Source organism: Armigeres subalbatus, chromosome 3 (assembly GCF_024139115.2).
Source record: "Armigeres subalbatus isolate Guangzhou_Male chromosome 3, GZ_Asu_2, whole genome shotgun sequence".
In the NCBI taxonomy this organism is placed as follows: domain Eukaryota; kingdom Metazoa; phylum Arthropoda; class Insecta; order Diptera; family Culicidae; genus Armigeres; species Armigeres subalbatus.
Genome location: NC_085141.1, coordinates 106,320,719 through 106,347,196, shown reverse-complemented (window position 1 = coordinate 106,347,196; position 26,478 = coordinate 106,320,719). Strand labels below are relative to the sequence as shown.

Here is a 26,478-nt window from a genome sequence, read left to right as displayed (position 1 = left end):
GACTTCCATACTGTTTCCATTACTATTCCTATACCTTCAACTGTTAGAATACTCAACAGTAATCTGCTAGAATTGGAAATGAACAATAGAGCTCGTTTCCTACATCCAATTAGAAATTCCATCAGTTACCTTCTCCTATCTATCACATTGGCAGCTCGTTAACCAAGACGGACCTCTGCCTCTCCCCAACCTAACTCAAAAAATTCCAACAAATTCCGCATGAACTCGTGGCAAGTGCAGAGCTATATTCGGCTTGCAGTGGGCGAGTGATTGCATCATCATTTCCTCCCCCTTCCCTATATTGACTTGCATTCTGATCTGGTCATAATGGAGTAGCAACTACGAGCAGTCAATCAAGCTCAAGCTCAAGCTAAAAAAGCGCGTAAAAAGTCTTGCTCACTTTTTGCCTTTCTCGTATACTAAGTATACGTAAAGGCTATATGTTCGCTCCAAAAATGAGCTTTTTATAGGAGTCCCGGAGACCCATAGTGTTATATACCAATCAACTCAGCTCGACGAATTGAGGTGATGTCTGTGTGTGTGCGTGTGTGTGTGTATGTGTGTGTGTGCGCGCACCAAAAGAGCAAAAAGTTTAGCTCACTTTTTTGCAGTTACCCTCATCCAATTTACTGGCAACAGATTGCATTCGACTCAGTATACTGCCCCATTGTTTCCTATTGAAAATTGGCCGGATCGGACTATGGGCTTGAAAGTTATGGCCAAAATACTTTTTCTCATAACAAAGCGTGTAAAAAAGTTTAGCTCACTTTTAATGCACTTACCCTAAACGGATTCCTTCACAACAGGCTGCATTCGACGCAGTATTCTGCCGCATTGTTTCCTATTGAAAATTGGACGGATCGGACAATGAGCTTGGTAGTTATGGCCAAAATACTTTTTCTCAGAAAGAAGAGCGTAAAAAAATTTTGCTCACTTTTAATGCATTTACCCTGAACCGATTTCCTCGCAACAGGTTGCATTCGATGCAGAATCTTGTCTCATTATTTCCTATTGAAAATTGGCCCGATCGGATGATGGGCTCAGAAGTAATGCTCAAAATACTATTTGTTTTACCGCACGAGAAAGGCATCATCACCGCTAGGTGGATTAATCTGGGTTTTTTAATTGGATTTCGAGCGCGATGTACTGAAGAACGATCGATTCGAATTTTTTCCGAAATTCTTTAAATGCGGCCAATTTCTAGCGATAAATTTTGGAAAATTCGATATCTCACCACAGACGGTTTCCTACGAACCGAAGCTCCTGGCACCGGCGTTCGTTGCTCTTAAAAAGTGCTTTCATCTATTATATAAACTCGTACTTTTCCCACGGGGGAAGTGTTTCTATCAACTGTGCGCCATCGATGATGGCCTCTGCATATTCGCCCTAGCCGAAATGCTTCTTGAGGTCATATGCGAGGTCGATAGAAGCAGATTATGTCCATCGAAAATCGAGACTTCGTTCACAAATGATCACTACCATGGGAAGCTTGAACCACCTCCCAAGTACAGTCCAACGATAATGAGCTCGAACGAATAGAAAGATCTAAATGGTTATCTCCTGCTGCAAACGCCACTCCTGTAACTTCTGGTTGCACTAAGCGCCAATGAAAAAAATCACTTATTTTTTTGTCTAACTTTTCTTGCAGCAACTCTGAGTGATTACAAATCGTATCGAATATCATTCAGCCCCGTAGCTAATAGGATCAGGAAGGAAAATCAGGAAAATGGAAGATCACATCGCATTGAAAAAAATTTAACTGAAAATAAAAAATATCTAATTTTGGAAGAATATTTCGACAGTTCCACTGTAAAATCGAAATCACGTTATCTTTATCGACGAAGTTTGCAATCGAAGGATACAAATGGTTCGAGGAGAGGCATTCTTGAAGTCAGCTGCTTCAGGAGATGAGTCAGAATAGCAAAAAAACAGCTTTGACCATGTTCTTCACGAAGTGGAAAGCATTATAGAAGTTGAGGATGAGCTCCGCGATGCCAGGAAGCGTTACGCATAAATAAATTACTGTCGTTCGTAATACCACAGGCAAAAGCAAAACTTTCGAGCTCATAAACCGGATCTGAACAAAAATTATTCCCTTTTCCTTAGCTGCTAATCCTGCTGTTTTACAGCAGGGTGACCGTGCATTTCATGAAGAATCAGTGTTGGTAAAATCATTCTCAAGTCTAAAGATTTTGTTTTAAACTTATATAATGCTTTACAAAAAAGTTCATTTTTCTAAATATCGTGAATCCCGTTCGTTTGAACATCATTCTAATTAAAAAAGGTTCAAACTAAATTTTCTAATAGTAAAGTTGCGCAAAGAGGATTTGCTAGCACTGATTCCAAACGATGCTCATGTTATTATTTCGGCAACTTGCATTTTTGATCAAACTTGGAAACAAACTCAAAAAAATATATTTTGTAATTTCGCTAGTAAACCATGTTTGCCAAAATACAAAATCTTTGATAGACACAGCTGTCTTTAATGACTTGGAGATAAAACATATTTATTGTTACTTTCATAACAACCTTAATTTGTTTGAAAATTTTCTACTCCTTAGACTTGAATGTTATTTGAATAGATTAAAAAATACTACTTTCTCATTTTGATAAGAAAATTAGATATACATAAATCACATTATTAGCACTCAGAAATAAGTTTCACAAATATACTATTGGTGCGATTACCCTACCTTTATTCAAATTCATGGAAAACAATAATCTTTCACCACATTGCGCAAAACGCAACAACCAACATGTATTTTGTCGTCCTCTACACATCGCCCACACAGTCATTTCAACTATGCACCATTCCATTCCAAGTGCTTGAATGAAAAAAAAAATCGGAAGAAGGATCTTCACCCACGAAAATAACCACGACAGTTTTCAGTGAATAAAATGAACAGGTCTGCATGAGGGCCATCCTCGTCTTGTTGGGCACCAGAAAAGTGCCCAAAAAATTGAAGTAAAAGGAAAAGTCTTCTCGTGGTGCACTGTGCATAAAAATTGAAAATCCGGTGGGAGAAACAGATAGCAAGAAGTACCAACCATACTAGCCCACTGCTCGAAGTGTACAAATTCCTATTGCCCTCAGTGAGGGCCCCTCACCCGCATCCGTGGGTGAGTGAATATCGCAAACACTACTGGACCGGGCGGTATGATGTTCGTTCCACGAAACTAATTCAAGGCAGCAACATACCTATGGACTATATAACAGCGAAATGGAAGGAATATAAAGATAATAACACAAAACAAGAGAAGTGCATTTTTCCCATTTCGGAGGGCAGAGTACAAAACGGCATACATTAGTATCTGCGCATATATTTTTTTCCGAAAGCACAATAGAATTCGAGAACTAGATGAGTTTAGACTTTTCATAAAAATACAGTAAAAACCATCTTCAACTGTAGAGGATATAGATAATATTGCATTCAATATTATTTGCAGTAACTATTATGGAGCATTTGAAATCATTTAAATTACCGATTAAGAACGGTGAAAACCGATCAATATTGTTACCAAAAACAATTACGACAATCAGATTGTTATTGGTAGTATGTAGTTCAATTTTTAAGTCATTGGTTCGGTTCTTGATAATGTTTTCAGTATGTATGGATAAGGTCTTTGAAATGTTCTTTGCATTTATCGTGGTTGTTATAACATCAATAAAAATTAATTGCATATTATTCGGCAACTCGGCCGTACGGAAACCATTTTTTTGTTAAATATCTTGGCTGTGCATATGCACAGCACATGTTTCGAAATGGACAAATTGATATGAAATTTGCGAAAAAGAATCCACGTGTCTTGGAGGGAATTGAACCCGCATGCGGAAAAGGCGTTTAAATTTAATAATTGTTTGTCATTGAACGACTTAATATTATTTCATAAGATGGAATAATACAAAGTCATCTGACGAATTGCATTTTGTATCATTTTCTCCCTATCCACACTGTACTTATATTCGTGAACCACCGGGAATAGTAGCTCAAAGTAAATACGAGAATTATCCTTGTTTTTTCCTGATGAATGAAAATGCTCCAAATACCGACCGTCCCGGTCTTCTGATATACCTGTATTGACTCCCTATACCCGGTATCCACCGGTTCAGAAAGGACAGATGATGGGAGAAAGTTAAAAAGCATAATAAAACCATCATCGTGTACCGGCAACGGCATCAGGGAGATGCAAGCATTGCCAGTTCCCATTTATTCTGTTGTTGGGTCTGGTAAAACCACAAGAACCAATTAATTAAATACGTCACCGTCAGTACCCTTTGCAGCGCGAAGTAACGTGAAAATGAAAGGAATAAGGTAGAGCTTTCTGAGCTTTTGATTAATTTGCGTCTCAGATGTTTTTTTTTGTTTCGCAATGACGCGTGATGAATAAATGAAATCGATTTGTCTATTCTGGACAGGTTTTGTACTGAATTGTATTATATTTTTCATTTACATTAGGTAAGATACCTATGCGGTATTACGATATATACTTAGTGAAATTCATACACACTAAACAAAACATATGTGGGGCAGTTTGGACTATGTCCAAGGACTTGACGATTCCACCTTAGGCCAATTGAGAATTGTGGTGCCTTCCTTGGTATGGGGTTTAACAGTCAACTCTATTGAGCTCCTATAAAAAGTTGTGTGTATCCGCAAGCTGGCTCCGCCGAAGCGACCGTGTGCCGCTCAAAGCGCACAAGCCTAAGTCCTGGTGTTAGGTGGGACACTAAACAGACACGACGGACCTACGACGAGACAGGAAGTTTGCGCAAGCCCAATAAGCTGCCTTTAAAAGCAATCGTTACGAACGACATTGAAGATAATACGACTCGATACAGTCGGCAAGGACCCAGGCGACTGCATGAACATGGACGCTAAGTTTCGCAGGTTGCGACAGATTGATCTACGATGAATTACATCCTCGCAACTTCGACGTCGTAGCGCTGCAGGAGATTTGCTGGACAGGACAGAAAGTGTGGAAAAGCGGACATCGAGCGGCTACCTTCTACCAGAGCTGTGCTGCCGTTCTACGAATGCTTGTATCAAATTCCAAAAAAACTCAAAGTTGCAGCCCAATTGGGTTGTACGCAATGGTGACGTTGAACTACGTAACTGTATGTGCAGGTTTTCCACTTTTCTGTTCGAAGAGACCAAAGCAAGCGTTTTTCAAGCCCGGGGATGAACAGCATTTTAAACGGATCACTATCCAAATTATCAATTGGTAAAAATTCTATAGAGAGTACGAATCGTTCGATGCTACATTTTGACCTTATTTTCCTACATAACACCAAAACACATTGAACTTTACATTTAAATGATAATCGATTCCAAAATTTTAAAAGTTATCACCGATGACAACTCGGCTAATTTTCACACTTGAGAAGTCATCAAATGATAATTCCAATAATTATCGTATGAGAATGACAACCATCACCGACCCATCACCGACGCAAACTGGAACAAAGACTAAGCACCCGCCACGAAGTCTGTCTAAGCCCCCGGTGGCTCAAAAAAGCCCATCGTTAAAGCTGGGCTGTCAACGGCGCTTGGTGGTCAGCTAGTTCCAATCTAGATTCATAAGTATTAATCTTAACAGTGCCTACTAAAGGTCGAAAAGTAGGATCATCCTCTAGGAATACTGCATACAGCAATGAAGGGCCACAGGCCAAATACTTATTATGTCAAAATATGCACAGATCAAAACTTGGAAAATAAACATTAATTAAATTTAAAAAAGCGCTTGGTGCGGTCATCCTATGGAGGAAGTCAGAGTAGCCGCGATGCAACACGATGCGACAAAGACGTCAGACAGTTTATTGATAATAATTTTTATTCCTTCTCGTGAGTTGCGTCGGACTTTGCGTTTACTCCGACAGACATCTTTTTTTTTACCGCTGATAGAGACACTTGTTGCTGCATATTACATGTTACACTTGTTACCCATGGGTAGTTTCATCAAGTTCCAGTAGCTCCCTGTCAGCTTTCATCGTCACCGCCGCCGTAGGCAGAAATGTAAGGGAATATGCGGATAAACTCCAACAAAATTCCACATCCTGTTGGTCATTAGCATGTGCTATCAAATAACGGGTCCCTCCACAAAATAATACATTGCTTTGCATAGTGGTTCGGTTGACGAATTCATGAAACCATCAGCTACCAGCTGGAGCCTGCTTCATGGTGAAGAAACCAAATGCCTTTAGTTGCTTGATGGATTTGTACCTATGTCAACACTTCTTCTGACGATGATTTGTGGGATAAGGATTTCTTCCCCTCTTAGAAAATCAAAACGATTTTGTAAAATGTATTAGTTATGCAATAAACCGGAAATTGGTGGATGAATAATTTTCATGTCTTCATCACACCGCGACCTACTTTTGTATGCAAATTTTTATCCTAACAACCCCTTCCTCATTTCCACAATGCGGCTCTGCCATGATCTAAACAAGGATGGATCCCAGTGGATTATGGTATTGTGAATGGATTTTGGACCATTTAGATACGGGAAACGACTATTTTGTGGATCAAGGCATGTCAAGCTGGTGTTTTAGTCTACACCTCCTGCAATGAAGTCAGCTATCATCCATGGATTTCAGAGGTCAAATCCGCAGAGTAGCGATCAACCCATTTCCTATGATTCCCACTTGTATCGATGCATTGACGAGAGTACTCTGGATGGGTCGGTAAGTTGTAGGAGTTTCTACTTCTATGGCTTGGGATATTGTCTCACAAGGTAGGTGATTTCATCTTCCAATTATATTTATTAAGTATTATTGATGTTGTCATTAGCGCGATACCAACATGTTGATGCTAGGGTATAGCATAATGTGAAAATTAACTCGGGTCTCAGGGGACTGCCAAGTAAACGCATCATACAAGGAGACACGAAAGTGCAACGCAAAGGTATTGATGGCATACATTATTGCTACCGAATTATTGTAAGTTATTGCATGCGGTTTGTATTGTAGCGAGATGCATGTGACACTAGGTTTGTTCATTCCTCATTACACGTCTGGTGAGTTATGACTGTATGACGAATATAAAGTTGGCCATCGTCCGGTTCATCTGTTATTTTATATCCATTTATTTTGTGAAGCAAGTGGTGGTCTTTGGTGATACTTGGGCTTATTCTACGAGTCGAGTGACGTGAGGTGAGTCGATTTTCGCAACTCTCACGTGAGGTGCCATGTTATTCAAATGGGGCTATACGACTCTTCTCACTTAATTCGAGCAATCTCACGTCACTCCACTCGTAGAATAAGCCCAACTGATCCTATTTCAGTATAACTATCTCCATATTCATCTCATCACGGAAGTAAGAAAAACATCACCAATCTCATTGCTTATTTTAGCTAACATTTCTTTTCGTTACTTTGTTTTTATGGAATGAATATTGGAGCTATGAGATGAGGACCAAGAGCAGTAACCTTATTCGTTCTCAGAGCGTTATTGTTTTTAATCAATTTATAGCTACGTCTTACTATTTCGCAGAAATTTCTTTCTCCAACTAGACCTTTTTGAATAAAAGCATTTCTTAAAACTTCTTTGCTCAATTTTCGCATATTTTCGATAAATAGTTTTTACAGTCAATGGGGTGATAATGGGCCTGGGGGAATAGTAGACTATAGCTCTCAAAAACAATATTTAGTTTAGATAACTAAGTCGTTAAAAGGTCTTTAGTTTTCTTGTCCAAAGATATATTATTCCTGCTCTACAGATTAAAATATTTTGGAATATTTTCTGTAAAATTTAATTGATAAATGTCTAATTTTTTGGCTCTCATTCTATAAAAATTGAAGGATTTGAACCATCATTAGTTTTCTATTTACTTTATAAAGACTTCAATAAAAATAATTTAAATGTTCTACCATTATATATATATATATATATTGCCATTGCTTCTTTCCAAAAATGCTTAGATTTAAAGTTTAGATGAAATAAACTATAAATCAGTTCAACTTAATCATAATCATCCGGCGATAATGAAGAAAACCGTAGAACATATTGATTTTTAAACAAAAGCACTCATATTGTAACATTTGATACTGCCGTATTCTTTTCGTCTAATCTTTTCAGGATTCAAGAATTCTAATTTTCAATATTTGAACGCTTCTTATTTTCAAATGTTCGAAGATATTGACTCAATCGTGAAAACGACTAGAATCAATATAATTGCAGCAACAGCCATGACAGTAACAGCAACCGGAACTTCCACGGGTACTAACTTTCACAACCGCCAAATCAGCCACAGTTGGAACAAAGACTAACTGTTGGGCTTTGCGACCACGTTTTAAATGAAAGCAAAGGAGGATCATGAATGCAAAACTCTGGACGAAATAAATTGGTGAGCAGTTACCTACTTTTCCTTCCTGAACACTAAATACGTACAGGGCATCGTTTGCTGCTATTGCCGCGGATATTGTGGGAGTCCCAGGTATCCGGTTTACGCTTTAGTTAGCAACGGTGGCTCTTCTCGACCTTCTATTCCCTGAGTAGTTAGTGCGAATAAGGGCGTCCTTGTGAAGTTTTGCTGTACCTGTTATGAATAACTAGTACATCCCATTCCCTACACTTTCTGAAGAAATCTCTCTTGCTTCAGAAGTGAATCCTTTTTGCAGTACTAGTCTTCGTAACAAAAAGGGCACCATTACGGACCATGAGATTTGATCAAATTATTCGTAGTACTACTTGATCAACACCCCCAGCTGGGTGAGGGATAGAGGATGAAGCACACACACACACACTTCATCACACCGCGACCTACTTCGATCCATCCACTGTTCTCGCGCTAATATCATATGAATAAAATAAACTGAACCTCGGAAAAATTTTCCACCGGATTTGTAAATGGGGCCGGGATTTTTATTTTCCGTGCCCAAATCCCGAAAACATCGCTGAAAAAATCCGCGGACCGAAATCTCGAGATGTGAGGCTACCTTAAAGTAGCCTTTGTCGATGAATATAGAAAACTACATCCTACAGTAGTAATTGAAATCGGTCATCAATCAACCAGTAACAATTCTTCCTACGAAGTTACCACTGAGCAAACTGAGAGCATTTCCAGCAGTCCGTCGATCGATACCATCGTCAATTACGATGTGCAAGTGCACCTTGAGGCCTCTGAGTGTATTGACCAGCAGCAGACCCGAAACATCATATTTGGACGAACATAGATTGTAAATCGTAAGCATTGCCGATAGTAGCATATGATTATGTTGGGTTGATATCGGTTTTGTACCGAGTTGACTTTGTAGACCAATTCATCTGAACTCTTGGGTGATTTGCAATAGTTAGAACAATCGTTCTTGACATATCTACACAACTAATTGCCATCGGTTTTGTACCGAGCACAATTGATATGACAGACCAATTGGTCTGAATTCAAGCGTCATGAGCATTGCTTCAAGGCGGCTATATGAACATCGTAGATTGCTATTGATTATGTCCAGTTGCCTTGATAGACCAGATGGTCTGAACTCCAGAATGATTTGGATAAATTAGAACATTCGATTTGGACAGACATCAATCATAAACCATGCACATTGTCTCGGCACCAATAGCCAGGCACAATGGGTTGCTCCAGGCTTTGTAACTAGACCTGTGCGCCGCCGCCGCCGGTGGTTTTACTCACGTCGCCGCCGCCGACGATTTAGGGTCGGCGCGCCGCTGATCATAATTTTGCCACGCCGATGACTAATCGCAATAAAAAAAATCAATTAATTCATCTTAAGGTGGAACTCGTCAGAATTCAATTTCAAATCTACCTCACTTGATGGTGTCTCTTAGTCAGTGTAGTGACATACATTTTCTTGGTTAATTAATACTTAGGTTGGTTGATTTGTTTAGAGTTTGAACGATGCTTTATCTAGTAAAATAATACATAAATTGTTTAACTGGTTGTTGGGATTCATCTAAACCAGGACCTCATTCAGTCAGGCACCTAAACAATTTTCATAGCATCAGAGCATAGGCAAGGCAGTTCAGGAATATCAAGTTTAGCAGCACAGTAATTATCTTGACAGTATTTACTTTTTTATTTATTGAAATCAATCAGGCCAGATTAATTTGTTTTTAGATTTGTGCTAATATGACAGGTGACCTAATTGGCAAAACTTAGCAAATTAAATCCTTTCTGTGAATGCTTTTCCAGTTTTTTCACGAGTAACTAATTTTTATTTGGAAATCAATTTTTGATTATGATTGACAAAACCACTTGGTATATTGCGAGCATCAGTTGAAAACGCTTCTTCTTTTCTTATTAATTGCTACTGTTACCCAGAGCTGGGATGTTGTCGCCTCGCCGCTTAGTATTTAGTAAATTTATTTAGTTCTGAAAAGTTTCCTTTGAAGAACATTAGAAAATTGCTTCAGGATTTTTTCCGGAAATTTCTTTATGTATTTCTTCGGAAATTTCTAACGAAATTTCTCCGAAGATTCCTTCAGAATTTTCATTACCGATTTCTTTAGAAAATCCTTTACAAATTTTATTCGGAATTCTTTAAGGAATGCATACGAAAATGGTTGCAGGAGTTCCTACGGAAATTTCGTTGGGAATTCCTTCGGAGACTCCATAAAGAATTTCTAATGAAATTCCGTTGGTAGCTTCTCCAAAAATTGTTGAGGAAATTTTTTAAAGCAATACCTTTGGAAATTTATTTGAGATATCCTTCCGAAATTCCACCTTTTGAAATTTCTTTGGCAATTATTATATGAATTCCTTAAATAAATTTTTCAAGATATTGCGTAAGAAATTCCTTCAAAATTTACCCCAAAAAAATTCTACAGAACTTCTCTCACCAATTCTCTTAAAACATTCTCCAGGAATTCTTTCAGAACTTCCTGCAGAAATTAATTCGTAAATGCCTTCATGAGTTCATTCCGAAAATCTTTCAGTAATACATTCTTTTTAAAAGTCTTTTGGTGTTCATTTTAGGAATTCTTTCAAAAATTTAATGAGTAGCGAATGTTATTTTTAAATTATTTAAGGACTAAAGTTCTGGAGAAGTCTTAAATGATTTTTTGGAGAAGTTTTTGAAAAAATATATTTAGAGTTTTGTGCAAGAATTTCCAATTGATTTTTTGAAGACATTAACAAAAGAGAATCTGAAAGGAATTTCAAAAATAATTCCTGAAAAAATGCTTAATAGAGATGAGCCAGATGGGGGCAGAAATTCTCTCTTCTTCTTCTTCAATGGCTCTACATTCCAACTGGAACTTGGCCTGCTTTTCAACTTAGTATTCTACTAGCATTTCCTCAGTTTTTAATTGAAAGCTTTTCTATGCCCGCCATTGCATGAGAATGTATCGTGTGTGGCTAGTACAATGAATACGCTATGCCCTGGGAGTCGAGAATGTTTTTAACCCGAAAACATCCTAGATCGGACCGAGAATTGAACTCGCCATCTCCGGATTGACAATCCTGCGCCTTTGCTACTGGAGACCCCTCTAGATAAAAAAAGAACTGCTTAAAGAGTTTTAAGGTATTTCTAAAAGACTTTCCAAAAGAAATCCCAAAGGAATTTCCAGAGGAATCCATAAAACAATTTCTGAAAGATTTTTTGAAGGAATTTTAGGAGGAATTCTCAAAGGCATTTACGAAGAAATTCGAAATACAATTTCAAAGGAAATGCTTGCTGGTATTTCTGATGTAATTCCTAGATTTCTCCAGGACTTCCTTCGGATTTTTTTCCATTAATCTATCCGAAATTTTCTCCAGAATTTCTTTTGGAGAATTTCTTTTCCCTCGGAAATTGCCTCAAGGAGTTCTACAAAAACTATTCTAGAAATTCTTTCGGGTAGTTTTTGTAATTTCCCTTAGGAATTAGTTCGGAATTTCCTCCACGAATTCCTTCAAAAATTTGTATAGGAAAATATTGGGAAATTCGTTATTCTTGATAAAATACCTCCAAAAAATTTTCTGAGAACTTTTTTGGAATTCCTTGCAAAGTCATAGGACGAAATTCTAGGAAATTCCTTAAGAATTCCTGAACAAGTTCCTAAAGCTTATCCGAATTTTCAAAACAACTCCTGAAGATACTTCCGACAATCTTGGATTTCTCCAAGAATTCTTTTGGACATTCCGACGAGACTTCGTTCAGAAATTCCTTTAGAGATTTCTTCGGAAAATCTGAAATTAAATAAATGTTGAAATTCCTCAAGATATTCCTCCAAAAATTAAATTCAAAGAAGGGTTTCTAAGAACTATTCCAAAACTTCCCTTCAGGAATTCTTTAAGAACCTTCCACAAGAGTTCTTTATGAGTTTCCTTTGGAATTGCTTCAGGAATTCCTTAGCAAATTTCATCAGGAATTGCTTCGTAAAACCTTCCAGAATTTTTTTTTGAAATTCCCTTCAGATATACCTCTAGGGGTTCCTTAGCAAGTTTCTTGACATTTTTCCAAAAATTTCCATAGGAATTCTGTCAGAACTACTTTTAGCATTTCCTTTAGAAATGTTTAGGGGGTCGTTCAACAATGATGTCACGGGTTTTAGGGGGGGAGGGGGTCAAAGATTTTGTGACACTACATACCTATAAGTATACAAAAAAGCGTGACAGAGGGGGAAGGAAGTTCCAGAAATCTCAAAAGGTAGTGGACGTCATATTTGAATTGCCCCTAGGGTAATCCTTAGAAAATTCCTCTAGTATGTTCGGTAACTTTAGGAATTTTTATTTTTTTTTCATTACAACATTCTGCATTTATTTTAATTTTATCCGGGGATCTCTTCAGAAATTCATTCAAAACTCCATTAGATTTATTGGGATGCATTCGGAAATTCTGTTAGGAATTCTTTTGAAAATGTCTGTAGGGATTTCTTCGAAATTTCCTTATAAGGTTTCTTCTGATTTTTCTTCGGAAATTCCTTCGGTTAAGTCCCAGACTCGTCCCTTTCCTACCTTTTATTTCTATCTTAGGTTTTTCTGTGTTTCACATTCTACCAAAACGATTCCTAGTGTTATACCTTTCACACTAACAATTCCAAAACCTCCCGTGGCACCAAAGAGAGTAGAGTTATCTGCATCTTTCTTAAGCAGGTGTCCAACTAATATTCCTTCCTCTTCACCAGCATTCGCAAGAACGTGGTCAGGGCAGATATCGTCTGTTAGAGAGTGCCCTGCTTCCATCTAAGAGATAGTGATTAGTCCCAAATTAAAATTTATAGAACGTCGTCATGATTTGGATATGATTTGAGTTCTTCATGCAATGCCCATCAAATAACAGTTTACGGGTATAGTATAAAACTTATCATGTTCGGGGATGTCGTCAAATCTTTGGTATATCCAAAGAGGAGAGAGGGAAAATTAATAAAACTAATTGAAACATTAGGTATATCCAATTTATAACATTATCTCGTTAATGTTAATTCTCGAAGCTTCATAATGTCAACCTTTTCTATAGACGACTCTAAGCCACTCTGATATTTGAAAGTGGAACATAGTTTTAGTACGTCACTTGGTTTGATGCTGCGAAGCGTTTGACAAATATTTTCCTACGAGGTGAACCGGCCCAGGGCCGAAAATCTCATTAATAAAGATAATAAAAAAAAAGTTGTCCGGAGGTCAATTCCGTTTAGTTTTTTAACAGAGGAGCGTCGAGGTTTACAGATCTATGGTATGGTCAGACATCATAAGATGTAAAGAAACGGGTAATATCCTGAAATGAGAAGTTCAAATATCTCAAGATTCTTAGGAATCAATAGCACCGTTGAATGAAAAAAATGTCAATAGTGATTTTGTCCTTCCTTCGCAGATCCTTTTGGCAAAAAGTGAGCATATACTTAACATATTTTTTGGCGTCTTCCTTTTTTATTGGTTGGGACAACCGAAGATAATGTCTGAAATAAGATAAAAATTAGAAAATGTTTCAATAATTTAAAAGGAAGTTAAATATTCTTGCACAAATCCCTTTGTTCATAAGAAAATAAACAAACCAATGGATGTCGTTGGTAACGGGGATATGAACGTTTGCTATGATGGGAATTCCAGTTCAATGTCGGGAAGCAGTTATTGTCAAAAAATTTATAGCATCCGCCATTATGGTGAGCGTGGAAAGCTGGATATATTTGATGAAGGTAATACTACTCTCTTGCAAAAGGTTATGTTGGTATCACCTACGAATTTGTGTGAATCGCTCAATGCTAATGCTAAATTCTAATAGGATTGAGCTTACCATAGGAGAAGCTTCCCAAAGGATGCCTTTAGGAATTTATAAGAAACCTCGTTTCCTCCAGAAATTCTTTCAGAACAAGAAAGAACATTTTGGACATATTTAATCAAATTTCAGGGAAAATATTCAATTTGGTTGGTCGGTACCAATCCTACTCAAACAGTGCTCATTTGCAGTTATGTTGACCATCTATTGAGATTTGTGAATACAAGAACGTGAGGTGGGAAATAAACTGTCCATCATGTATGTCCTTCATGATGTATGTGTCCTTCAAATTATCTCAATAAACTAGATATGCAGCACCTCAAAAACATCGCTCAATTTTATATGTAACTAGTCAACCCGGCAGACGTTGTCCTGCATAGTAGGTCCATGCGGAATTCCCATACGAATCTTTGTTCTAGTTTCTCACAATTAGGGGTCGTTCAACAATGATGTCACGGATTTTAGGGGTGGAGGGGGTCAAAGATTTTGTGACACTACATATACTAGGTATACAAAAAAGCGTGACAGAGGGGGGAGAAAGTTCCAGAAATCTCAAAACGTAGTGGACGTCATATTTGAATCACCCCTTAACTCAACCTAACTCGTGATTTTATCATAAGGAAATATCATATAAACCCGTCGGAAACGAAAACGAACATATCTGCTGAAGAACTGAAAAAATCCATCCAGCCGTTTTCGAGTTATGCGGATACGAACACAGACCATTTCATTTTTATTATATAGAAGATAGATTTAACAAATAGTAGTTCGAATTTTTCTGAAATTTAAATATATTGAGGAGTAAAACGACTGAAATGTAGGTATCAAAATCCTGAATTGGGAATAACTTTTGAATCTAATTCTCAACACTACTCAGGGATCACGAAAAGTGAAGCAGAATTTATTGAATTTAATTCATAAAAATCAGGGAATAATAAAATAGTTTTACTTTAAATAACATTTTGTAAACAGGTACTAATTAGTGTCCTCAGCACCATTGAATGTGCTGTTTGATGATCGGAAAGCGTATAAAATTGCAATTTTAACTGAAGTCGATTTTGTATACGGGTGATTCGTACCGTGTGAATAAAAAAATCTGCGTTGAAATCGATTTTTTCAGCCATTCATTTTTTCATCCACGCCGGTTCACGCCGCCGCCGCCGCTGACAAAAGCCAACGGCGCGCCGCCGTGACGCCGCCGGGGCAAAAGTGACCACCACGCCGCCGCCGCCGATTATACGACCGGCGCACAGGTCTATTTGTAACAAGCACAGTTGATTTGCAAGATGAATTGTATTTGAACACCAGAATGATTTGGAGAACTCAGAACATCCGGTTTGAACATATTTAAATCGTAAATCATTGACACCTTTTCTTCTTCTTCCTATTCTTCTTCTTCTTCTGGGTCATGGACGTCTAGATCGTAAATCATGCACATGGCCTCTAAGGGCATGTATGAGTTGCTGTTGGCTTTGTATTGATTCCAGTTGACATGATAGATCAATTGGTCTGAACTCTAGAATGATTTGGAAAACTTAGAACATCTGGTTTGGACATATCTAGATCATATGTCTGAAACTCGATTATGCATATGCTCAACATGTGATAGATTTAGTTCGGTAAACGTATTGGAGGTTAACCGCCCCACCGAAGGGGCGGTTACCGTCCAATGAATTTGAAAAATGGATATATGCAGTTTCTCAAACAAATGATTCAAATGTTCACTACACTCATTACATTCTAAAAAATATTTAAAATGCGTAAAGTTCTCAGAACCAATCAATTCTGAAAAAAAGTGGGACAAATTGACGCTAGTTTGATTTTGTTTATCAAAGGTAACATGTGACAGTGATTCGTAGAACGGCTATTCACGCTACTCCATGTAGATAAGAGGCCAACACCGGCTTTGACTTGTTGAACACTATGTGCTGGTTAAATCGTTAATTTCAATGTTCCTCTACTATGTAATCCATTAACAAAGCACTATTGACACAGTTATGAAATTAATGCTAATTTGTGCAACCATCAATCTGCTTAATAACCATCTGCATAGATCCACTGTAGGCGAGTCTATTACAAGTGTGGTTTGGCATACTATCCTCATCCACAAGTTGCATAGCGGTGTAAGTAAAGCACCTCCCGACTGAGCAGGGATCCCGATGCGAACGACGATGGCTTAACCCTTTCACCTCGAACTGACTTGTCAGAGCTGCAAACAGCTAGCTATATTATATCAACTGCTATTCAAAAGCGGACAGCAATGAACTCCACAAAATCCCAACAACCGAATCGCATACGCCAGAGTTTCAGATTATAACGTAATAAAAGCAGTACAAGACTAATGAAATCCAGTGATATTATCCTGGTCGGCATCCTACTGTGAATGTGAAATGCTGCTGGGTGCTTACCTTAAGCTCCCAACACTTCAGTCACAGACAAATGGATACACCATTTAATGGTTTATGGAAATATTGTCGGATTGATCGAAAGATGGAAAAGATAAACTTTTCTACGAAATTTCTCACTTATCTGTAAGTGACATACCACGAAGTTCATTTCATAGCGCATCATTTTGCGAACGATACGAATTACTTCCAAAGTTACATTTAATGCATACAAGGTTTCTCCCAGTAGTTATTCCAATTCCTACCGGACCCACAAACGTGTTTCTTATGATATTTAGTAGTTGTAACGAAGTGTGACATCCATTCATCTGTTTCTGGCCAACCGCTCACTCGTTTTGCTCAAATGAATGAAAACAGCGAAACTGTTGACGGGGGTCGTGTGGCGGTAATGCATGTAAGCGCAGAGAAAGGCCAAAATGCAAAAAGCATCCCGAAAACAAAAACCATAGCGGAAAAAGCCCACGTTGACCCCAACGCCAAACCAGATTTATACGCTGAAGTATGTATGCAGACGATCAGGCAGTAGTATGTAAATGTGTTTGCTGAGTGCTGCAGCTATTATACTGGCAGTCACACTTTGACTGTGTTTCATAATAAAACATAAAGTCAGGCAAAAATAAATGCATGCACAGTTCATGAACAAATGCGTGATAAACTTTAGGGAAGGTACGATACAGTCGCGTCGTACCTCCTCAGTCGGCACCCGAATAATCCCTAGGGATACCATTTTAGGTGGACGAAAACAACCTTGCATGCCAAAAACCGAGAGGCAATGATGCGGCGTCTGCGGAATTCGTATCCGAGCCACGTGGATATTGTACGAATTGTATACCCGGGCATCGAGTGATGAACATGTGAAGCCCTCCAATGTTATTCATCGATACGTGCCAGTGCCACATTTATCAAGCATTTTAAAGTGAAGATTTACTGATGGTGTAACCTATTTTGGAATCATTTATTCTTGTGAATACTTTGATCTTATGATATGCGAAGACAACGTATCGATGTTTCTATATTTAGTAAGGAGGTAGTACGAGATTATGGGGTATTCCTTAGCCGTGCGGCTACAAAGCATGACTATGCTGAAGGTGATTGAATTCAATTCTCGGTCCAGTCTTTCGGGTTGGAATTTTTTTCGACTTCCCTTCCCGGAGAATTTTTACAAAGCACGAATGAAGCACAGAAACGATAATTATCACAAGCGAGCGAAATCGTATAGAAGTTTAAAACTAAAAAATAAGCAGCTAAAAAGAACACGAAATTGAAATCGCTGTTATTTTGTCTAACGTCCACCCAGGAACGGGACTGATAGCGTGGGACTATTTTACAAAGACAGGCAAAATAACAACGACCTACTGTTATGTTATTCGGCGGTCGAAAACGGTTTTCAGTGGGTAGCCTCCTGACGAAACAGCTCAAATAATTCCTTCAACGCAGATCTAGCACCGATGAAATTTGTGCCATTGCTACTGAACATCTGCTTTGGATATCCTCGCCTGGAAACGAAGCGTTGAAGGGCAGCCATGAACGAATCCGTTGACAAATCTTCGACGGCTTCCAAATGAATGGCCTTTGTCACCATGCACAGGAAAACACAGATGTACCCTTTAACTGGAACTGCTCGTGCACAGGAAAACACAGATGTACCCTTTAACTGGAACTGCTCGTCATACCGACTGCTTGATAGAAATTGGACCTGCAAAGTCAAGTCCTACACTCTCAAAGACTGGTGCTGGAGTAATCCGACTTGGCGGTAAATCTCCCATCTGCTGATCGATAGTGATGGGTTTGGTTCTGAAGCATGTTATATACAGCTTCTCAGAACCTTTCGAATCGTTGATCTTGCGTTGATCAACCAAAACTGTTGTCGTAAAAGATAATGCACGCTGATACAACCAGCTTGGTGGTTTTCTCGATGAACTTCAGCAATCAAACTGTGAAAAATGGGACTCTTTTGTTAGGTAGGATTAACTGATGCTTCACTCCAAATGGGAGCTGAAAATGACTCAGCCGACCATTAACTCGCAACAAATCTTCTTCCAAAAACGGCTTCAAATTGTTAAGACGATGATTAGGAATATTTCATCTCACACACTCAATTTCCTTGGAGAACTCCTGGTGCTGGATTGCTCCGACTATTACATTTGAAGCGGTTCGAAGTTCTGGAATGGTAAGGTACCTGGACGCCAAACGATCTTCCTTATTCCTTTAAGCGTTCGACAGGAACCGAAGCATGTAGGCTACGATTCGCTGTGTCTTCCGGAATGAAGCGAACTTATTTAACAGCGGGAACTCGTCGCATTTCATCACCGATAGTGCGGCCATGTCTGCTTTCAGCTCCGGTATTTCACATTCCTGTAGCGATTTTGGCCGTTCTGCTCGATAGTCGATAATACGTAGATAAGGTGGACCATTTCACCATTGGTCGTTAACGATCAAGTCGTTGGCGGACTGCCCTCGAGAGACTGTATCAGCGGGATTAAGATCCGTACGAACATACTTCCAATTGTAGCGATCGTTGGGACGTAATTTCTGCAACTCTATGGCGGACGAAAACTTGAAGATTGCAAAGAGGTTTACGCAACCATGCTAAAACAACTTTTCTATCAGACCATAGGACAATGGAGGGGAAATTCATCTCCAAAGCTTCCTCTACCTTGGTAACCAGTCTTGATAGAAGAAGAGCCTCGAACGGGTGGGCTCTCGGTGTGGACAATTTTGATGGGCGGAGCCTGTTTTGATGCAAGATTGGTCTTCTTTATCTGATGTTGCGGCTAGACATTCAATATAACCAACATGAACGACCACGTCTTGCAGCCGGTCGTCTACCAGGAGCTCAGTTCGGATCACTATCCAGTGGTGGCGGAAGTGGGCTCCTCGGTCAATCGGCGAAACTACCACCGAGTCGACTGGGGCCGGTTCCAAAGGTGCGTGGACAACAACGTCGACTACGAGGCGTGGCCGGAAACGCCTGAAGCAATCGATCGGTAGCTACGTTCCATCGAAGAGACGATCTCGGTGGCCCGGGAACAACATGTTCCGACGGCTAGGCAGGTAAGCAACTCCCTAAACAACGATACACTCACCAAAGATTTAATTCGATTGCGGAATGTCACTCGCAGGCAGTTTCAGCATACTGGACTGCCTGAGCTTAAGGCACGCTGCAATCGAATCACAAAAATTATCAAGGCCAGAATGGTGGACCTCAAAAATAATTATTTCTCGAATAAGATCCGCACTCTCCCAGATTATGCTAAGCCGTTCTGGAAAATGATCAAAATACCCCTTAGACAAAAATGGCTCTAAGGATCGCTTGATAACTCCTGCAGAGAAGGTCGCTGAAATAAGTCGTCACTTCGTCAGTTCACACAATCTTGGGCAGAACATCGTCAGTCCACACGAAGCAGTCGTCAACGAGATGCTAACAACATCCATTTGATTCCCAACGACTTCTCGGAGGAGTTGGAGATCTCAGCTGGCGAATTGACGGCCTATATCAAATCATCGGAGAACATGAAGGCCTCAGGCTTCGACAGCATCCTGAATCTCGAGCTCAAACACATGAGTGCTCCGTTCTTTGAGCACCTCTCGCTGATCTTTAATCAGTGTCTCCGGCTCAGCTGCTTCCCATCGTCCTTGAAGTCAGCGAAAGTCATCCCCATCCGGAAGCCTGGGAAGGATCCTTCCTCCCCAAAAGTTATCGTCCCATCAGCCTTCTCTCAGGATTATCCAAGCTATTCGAAAAAGCTATTAATCACCGGTTACTTGAGTCTGCCAAAAATCTTTTCCGACGTTTCCGACGCGGTCGGTCATGTTCCGTCATGTTCTAAACATGTTCCGTCTGGGGACTGTAAAATCATCCTCAATTCTGTGGAATGGGCCAATGAGGCCGACCACGGAACAATCCGCTCTCTGATCCGTTTTTCGTCCTTAGCATCAACGATCCATTCTCAAGCTCTGCTAGTTTGTCACCAAAATAACCCAAGTTATCGACTCGCACCAAGCCAAACGCAACGTCCAGCTCCGGCTGATTATTCATTCAGTTCTCCACCGGGACGCACACTTAACACCGGCCGTGAGGAAGCCCCTATTCCACTCATCGCAGTCGAGCCATCCCGACCAGTAGATAGTAACAGATTTATATCAGACCTTGTTATTCTGTTACAGCAGTTTTTTTTATAACAGCGGTTATTATAAAACATGTACCGTTAGTAGTTAAAATAACAAAAATTGTAACAAAATCTCTTCTAGTTTTAACAAAATTATTATTAAATATGTTATTAATTGAACAAAAATATAACTCGTTGGTGGTACCTCACTTTTTTCCAATTCCTGTCTACCAAAAATGTAGGCAATTTTTTTTTTCGGTGGAAATAAACATAACATAATGTTATAACTATGTTATGACGATCATAATTTTTTTTTCCTTTATTTTTGGCAGAGAATTTATAACAAAATTATTGCAGGTTTTGTTATTTGTAACACATATTGATATAATTGTGATAAAATTTTGTTATGACTTAGCCGGGATCCCTACCAGCCACCAGCAGCCGTCCCGACCCTGCGTATGAGCTGGGAGACGGGGTCTTCCGGAAACCAATTTTTGGCAAGTATTATCAACCATCAGCTTCGCCTTCGTCTGAAATCCCTCCGATTTGCAGTAAATCTATGCGCACGCAGCACCTGCAAGCACCACTTACCATTCCTCGACATCAACGTCAAGCCTCGGCTGTTTATCCGTCCTGTTCTGCACCGGGACGCACATTCAACACAAGCAGTGAGGAAGCCCCTATCCCACTCATCGCAGTCGAGCCACTCCTGCCAGCGACCGGAATTGCCAATTGCCATTCGGAATTGCCATGGAGGGATCCGTTTTGTCTACCGAGCTATGAGAGCCGATGCCAGTTGATCGATCTGAAACTTCTTCGTGCTAGGAGAGATACCACCCGGGCGATGACGATCGCTGATATACTACAGGGACGAATCGACTGCGAAGGTCTTCTGGAGCAGATAGATTTGAATGTTCGACCAAGGACACTCCGCAATAGCGGAATGCTTAGACACCACTGCAAAGGACGAATTACGGACTACATGGGGCAATCGGTGGCTTGCAACGCGTATTCAACAGAGTTGCAACATCGTTTGACTTCAATTTATCGCGTAATATGTTACGTCGGAGGTTTTTGACTTTTTTTAACACATCTAGATAGCAATTTTACTACTGTGACTTTTTTTAATTGATTGTGATTTCTAAATGTACTTCATATTTTAAGACCATCATTGGGGCCACACAGAGCCTGTTGATGTTGTAAACAAATAAACAAATAGACTACCTCAAACTACCTCAAATAATCAATGCCTCCATAAGGTTATTCTAATACATTAGATACTATAAATTACTTTTGAATTTCAACTATTGCTATACCATCTATGCACTATGGGGAATCAGGTGACCGAAAATAAAAAAATCGACTTTCTCTGATTCGTAATTCAAGTTGACCTACTAAATGCTAATGCTTTGGAGCATTAAACCCCAGCATATCAGCACTCTAAGCCATATGGTTATCAAGATATAGGCATTAGAGCCAGACACTTTTTAGTTCTTGAAAAATCAATGCATTATTCAACTGTCAATATCTTCGGCTACAGTAGCTCTTTTCCAACTCTTTAAAAAGTTTCTGAAAGCTTGTTTCATGGACTTGCGAAGAACGGGTTAGTTATGGGAAAATAGGTAGTGAAACAACCGAAAATGACCCGAAGAAAAAAAAAACATACAAAAAGTTCCATACAAAAAAAGTTTCTCAAAGTTTCGCTTAGCGACTACCACTACGACTTTCTTTGGACCTCCCAGAAGGCATTAAAACAAATTCCAGCTGCTTATGGCTGCAAATCTGCGGTTCCGATCACTTTTTCAAAAAATGTCATTAATTTTGAAACATTAAATGTAATTATTCTCATAATACACGGCAGACTGTGATGGGCTGGATACAAATCCCATGCGTATGACAAAAGAGCATCAAGAACAGTTAAAATAGAGATAGTAGATAACACGAAAAGTGTCGTAGGCTTCGTGGTAGGCCGTGTACACGATAGCTTATGCAGCTATATGATACTCCATTTGGCGTAGGCTCACCAAGAGGAGGCAACTCATTATCTATCAAGTATCAAGCAAATAAATATGAAAAAAACAATATACTCTTGAGGGTTACGAAAATACTCTAGGCTTCATTTGAAATTATTTCATAAAAAGTAAAATTTTGATATTAATTAAAATCCAATATGTGAATACAAGAAGCAAAAATGTCTGTACCTAAGGACATCTTTCGATAATTATTGGTATGTACCTAGGTGAAATAAATAAACAGAACATTTATGAATGTCTATCTGAGTGCATAGTGAGCTGTGATTGCGAAGGTAAATCGTGTGAAGTGTTTGTACTTATTATTTGGTGAATCATGAATTATAGGCAACTCATTGAAGTATTTAGAGCTCACGAGGGACGTCAGGTAGATCGCGTTGAAAAGCTTTGGAATATATCTGCCAAAGCTTCGCTGTGGATAAACAAAAAAGAGTCAGCTCCATACAAAATTGAAATAAGAAAAAAAATGGCAGGCCGCATCCCGGTCCAAAACTTACTTTGACTCATATAATGAGGAATGGCTTGACACAGAATTTGAATTAGAAGAATTTTATCATGCTGAGCCAGAGCCAGTGGCTTCAACATCTCGTGGAAGGCCATTAAAAATTTTTGAGGATTTAAGTGAGCGTACGAAGCGCAGAAGAATTAATGACGAGCTAATGGATCCAAGAGAGGATACCATAGAAAAAGCGCTACTGGGAGCAAGAAGAACTGCCTACAACAGAAGTGATACGAGTATGGTGAAAGTGATAGGCCATATTTTAAAAAACCGAGATCACGCTTCCAGAATGTACACTACTCTAAGTGATTCTCATGGAATGATGTCCGATGAAGAAACTTTTGAATATTTTCTCGATTGTGATATGAGCAAATATGTGTACGAACAAACACATAAAAAAAATCCTGCAAGATTTCCTACTTACAAAGTGATACAAAAAATGAAAGCGATATGTTCTCCTCCGCTGGATTCATTCCAGTTCGAGACAGCAACACGTACGGACGTGTTTTTTGCTCGCGCATTTTTCAAGTGTTTTTCTCGTTCGTTATTTGTTTACGTTTTCGTCGCGTTGGGGTTATTTTCTTCCGGACCCGTCATGGGAGACTCAGTGGCCGAGTCGGTCTCGGGAAAAGTGCCTAAGCGCACTGCTCTTGGAGGTGCGGGTAACCCCTCCAAGCAGCTTTTGCAGAGCAACGTGATCTTGCAGTTGCCGCTTGATGACGCCGGCAATCCGCCGAAAAAAAGAAGCAGCAATCGCAGCTGCCACAGGTGCAACCGGAGCGGAAGGAGAAGTGCCTGCCCGTGTTTGTGAAGGGCGATCCGCCGGATTTACGCCCAAAAATTCGCCAGCTGATCGCTAAGGGGCTGAAATGTACTTTTCGGCTCTGCAGCGAGGGCGTGAAAGTGATGCCGGCCAACAGGGACCATCATCAATCCGTCGTGGAGTTCCTCGAGGTCCACAAGTATGAGTACTACACTCATGACCACCCCGGCACGAAGCCGCTCAAGGCTTTGCTGCGAGGACTTCACGACATGAAGGAGGAAGAGCTCCAAGCAGAGCTTGAAAGTTGCGGACTGAAGCCAGTAGCCGTCCACAAGATCGCTCGTCACGACAAGGCGAGGAAATATCGCGACCAGCTTTACCTGATCCATCTGGAGCACGGCTCCACTACCTGGAAGGACCTGAAGCTGGTTGGCGTTATAAATTACACCGTCGTTGACTGGGAGCGATATCGGCCAGTGCACCGCGATGTCACGCAATGCACCAACTGCTTTAATTTCGGGCACGGCACCAGGAACTGCCGCATGAAGCCGCGCTGCAACAAGTGTGGCGAACCCCATCCGACTGATGAGTGCGACAAAATGGAGGTGGCCGATCCCAAGTGCGCCAACTGTGGCGACAAACATCGGGCCACCACAAAGGGCTGCCCAAAGCGAGCCGAGTTCCTGGAAATCCGGAAGAAGGCTTCCACCAGGACCATTCCGAAGAAGAACCGTGTTCCTGTAATCAACGAGGTGAACTTTCCAGCCATCCCGGCTCCCCGTCGTGTGATTCCAATACTCCCACCGCTACAGCCGCACAAGCGACTGGCAGCGGCAGCTGCATCGGTCCAAGCTCCAGCATCGTCGGCACCATCCACCAGCGAATGGCCCCGCTTCCTCCTCCTGGGTTCCGTCGGCAGTCGGAGAACGAAGCCGTCCCACCGGAAGAATCTGCCCGCTGTACACTCCGGAGCAACTGATGCCGATCTTCGCGCAGCTCGCCACTCGACTGCGCGGCTGCAAACCCGATTCGACCAGGTCTTCACACTTGGCATGTTCATCATTGAAAATGGCTGCTAGGGTGGGCCTGGTCAACTGGAACGCTTGCTCGCTAAAGAGCAAAACAATCGAGCTGAAGGATTTCCTTGAGGAGAAGGAAATAGACGTGGCGTTCATCACCGAAACGCACCTAAAACCGGAGGTGAACATCAACATCCCGGACTTCCGCATCGTGCGACTCGACCGGCCGACCAGGGGAGGTGGTGTGGCCATCGCTCTTCGCTACAACATCAACTGTCGTCTGCTTCCAAGCTTCCAGCTCAGTGTCATCGAGGCCATCGGTGTCGAAATCACCACTTCGGTCGGCACAATCGCGCTCATCGCGGCGTACTGTCCAACGCAAGCCAAAGCCGGCGATGGATCATCGGCTGCCCTTCGGAGGGACATCGTCAAGCTGACGCGGAGGCAAGGCCAGTATATCATTGCCGGCGACTTGAATGCCAAACATCAAGCCTGGGGCAACAGTCGCGGCAATCGAAACGGCACCATCTGGAGCAACGACATGGAGGAAGGCCACTACACGATCCTGAGCCCGGATTCCCCACTCGGCTGAGTCGGTCCGGTGCCCACGCAACGCTCGACCTCTACGTAACAAACCTGAGTGACCACGTCTCGCAGCCGGTTGTATACCAGGAGCTCAGTTCGGATCACTATCCGGTGGTGGCGGAACTGGGCTCCTCGGTCAATCGGCACCAGCAGTTACGGCGGAACTACCACCGAGTGAACTGGCAGCGTTTCCAGCAGTGCGTCGATAACACCGTCGACTACGAGGTGCGTCCGGAGACGCCGGAAAGAATCGACCGCCAGCTGTGCGCTATCGAGGAGGCGATCACGGCGGCCCGAGAGCAACACGTACCGACGGCTCGGCAGGTAAGCAACTCCTTAAACATCGATACACTCACCAAAGATTTGATTCGATTGCGGAATGTCACTCGCAGGCAGTTTCAGCGTACTGGACTGCCTGAGCTTAAGGCACGCTGCAATCGAATCACAAAAATTATCAAGGCCAGAATGGTGGACCTCAAAAATAACGACTTCTCGAATAAGATCCGCACTCTCCCAGATTATGCTAAGCCGTTCTGGAAAATGACCAAAATTCTAAAATCCAAGCCTCGGCCCATTCCACCTTTGATCCCACTAGACAATAATGGCTCTAAGGATCGCTTGATAACTCCTGCAGAGAAGGTCGCTGAAATAGGTCGTCACTTCGTCAGCTCACACAATCTTGGGCAGAACATCGTCAGTCCACACGAAGCAGCCGTCAACGAGCATGCTAACAACATCCATTTGATTCCCAACGACTTCTCGGAGGAGTTGGAGATCTCAGCTGACGAATTGACGGCCTATATCAAATCGTCGAAGAACATGAAGGCCCCAGGCTTCGACAGCATCCTGAATCTCGAGCTCAAACACATGAGTGCTCCATTCTTTGAGCACCTATCGCTGATCTTCAATCAGTGTCTCC

The 26,478-nt window shown here is 40.9% G+C and overlaps 1 protein-coding gene across 1 annotated transcript in view; it reads right to left on the bottom strand.

Moving 5' to 3' along the window:
• Nucleotides 1-13,760: 13,760 nt before the first annotated feature.
• Nucleotides 13,761-26,478, bottom strand: part of LOC134227081 (tRNA (cytidine(32)-2'-O)-methyltransferase) — a 34,449-nt gene continuing 21,731 nt past the window's right edge. Inside the window, exon 4 of the mRNA XM_062708327.1 lies at nucleotides 13,761-13,832. Within this exon, the coding sequence (XP_062564311.1) occupies nucleotides 13,776-13,832 (57 nt within the window). The 3' untranslated portion in view covers nucleotides 13,761-13,775. The remainder of the gene's footprint in view (nucleotides 13,833-26,478) is intronic.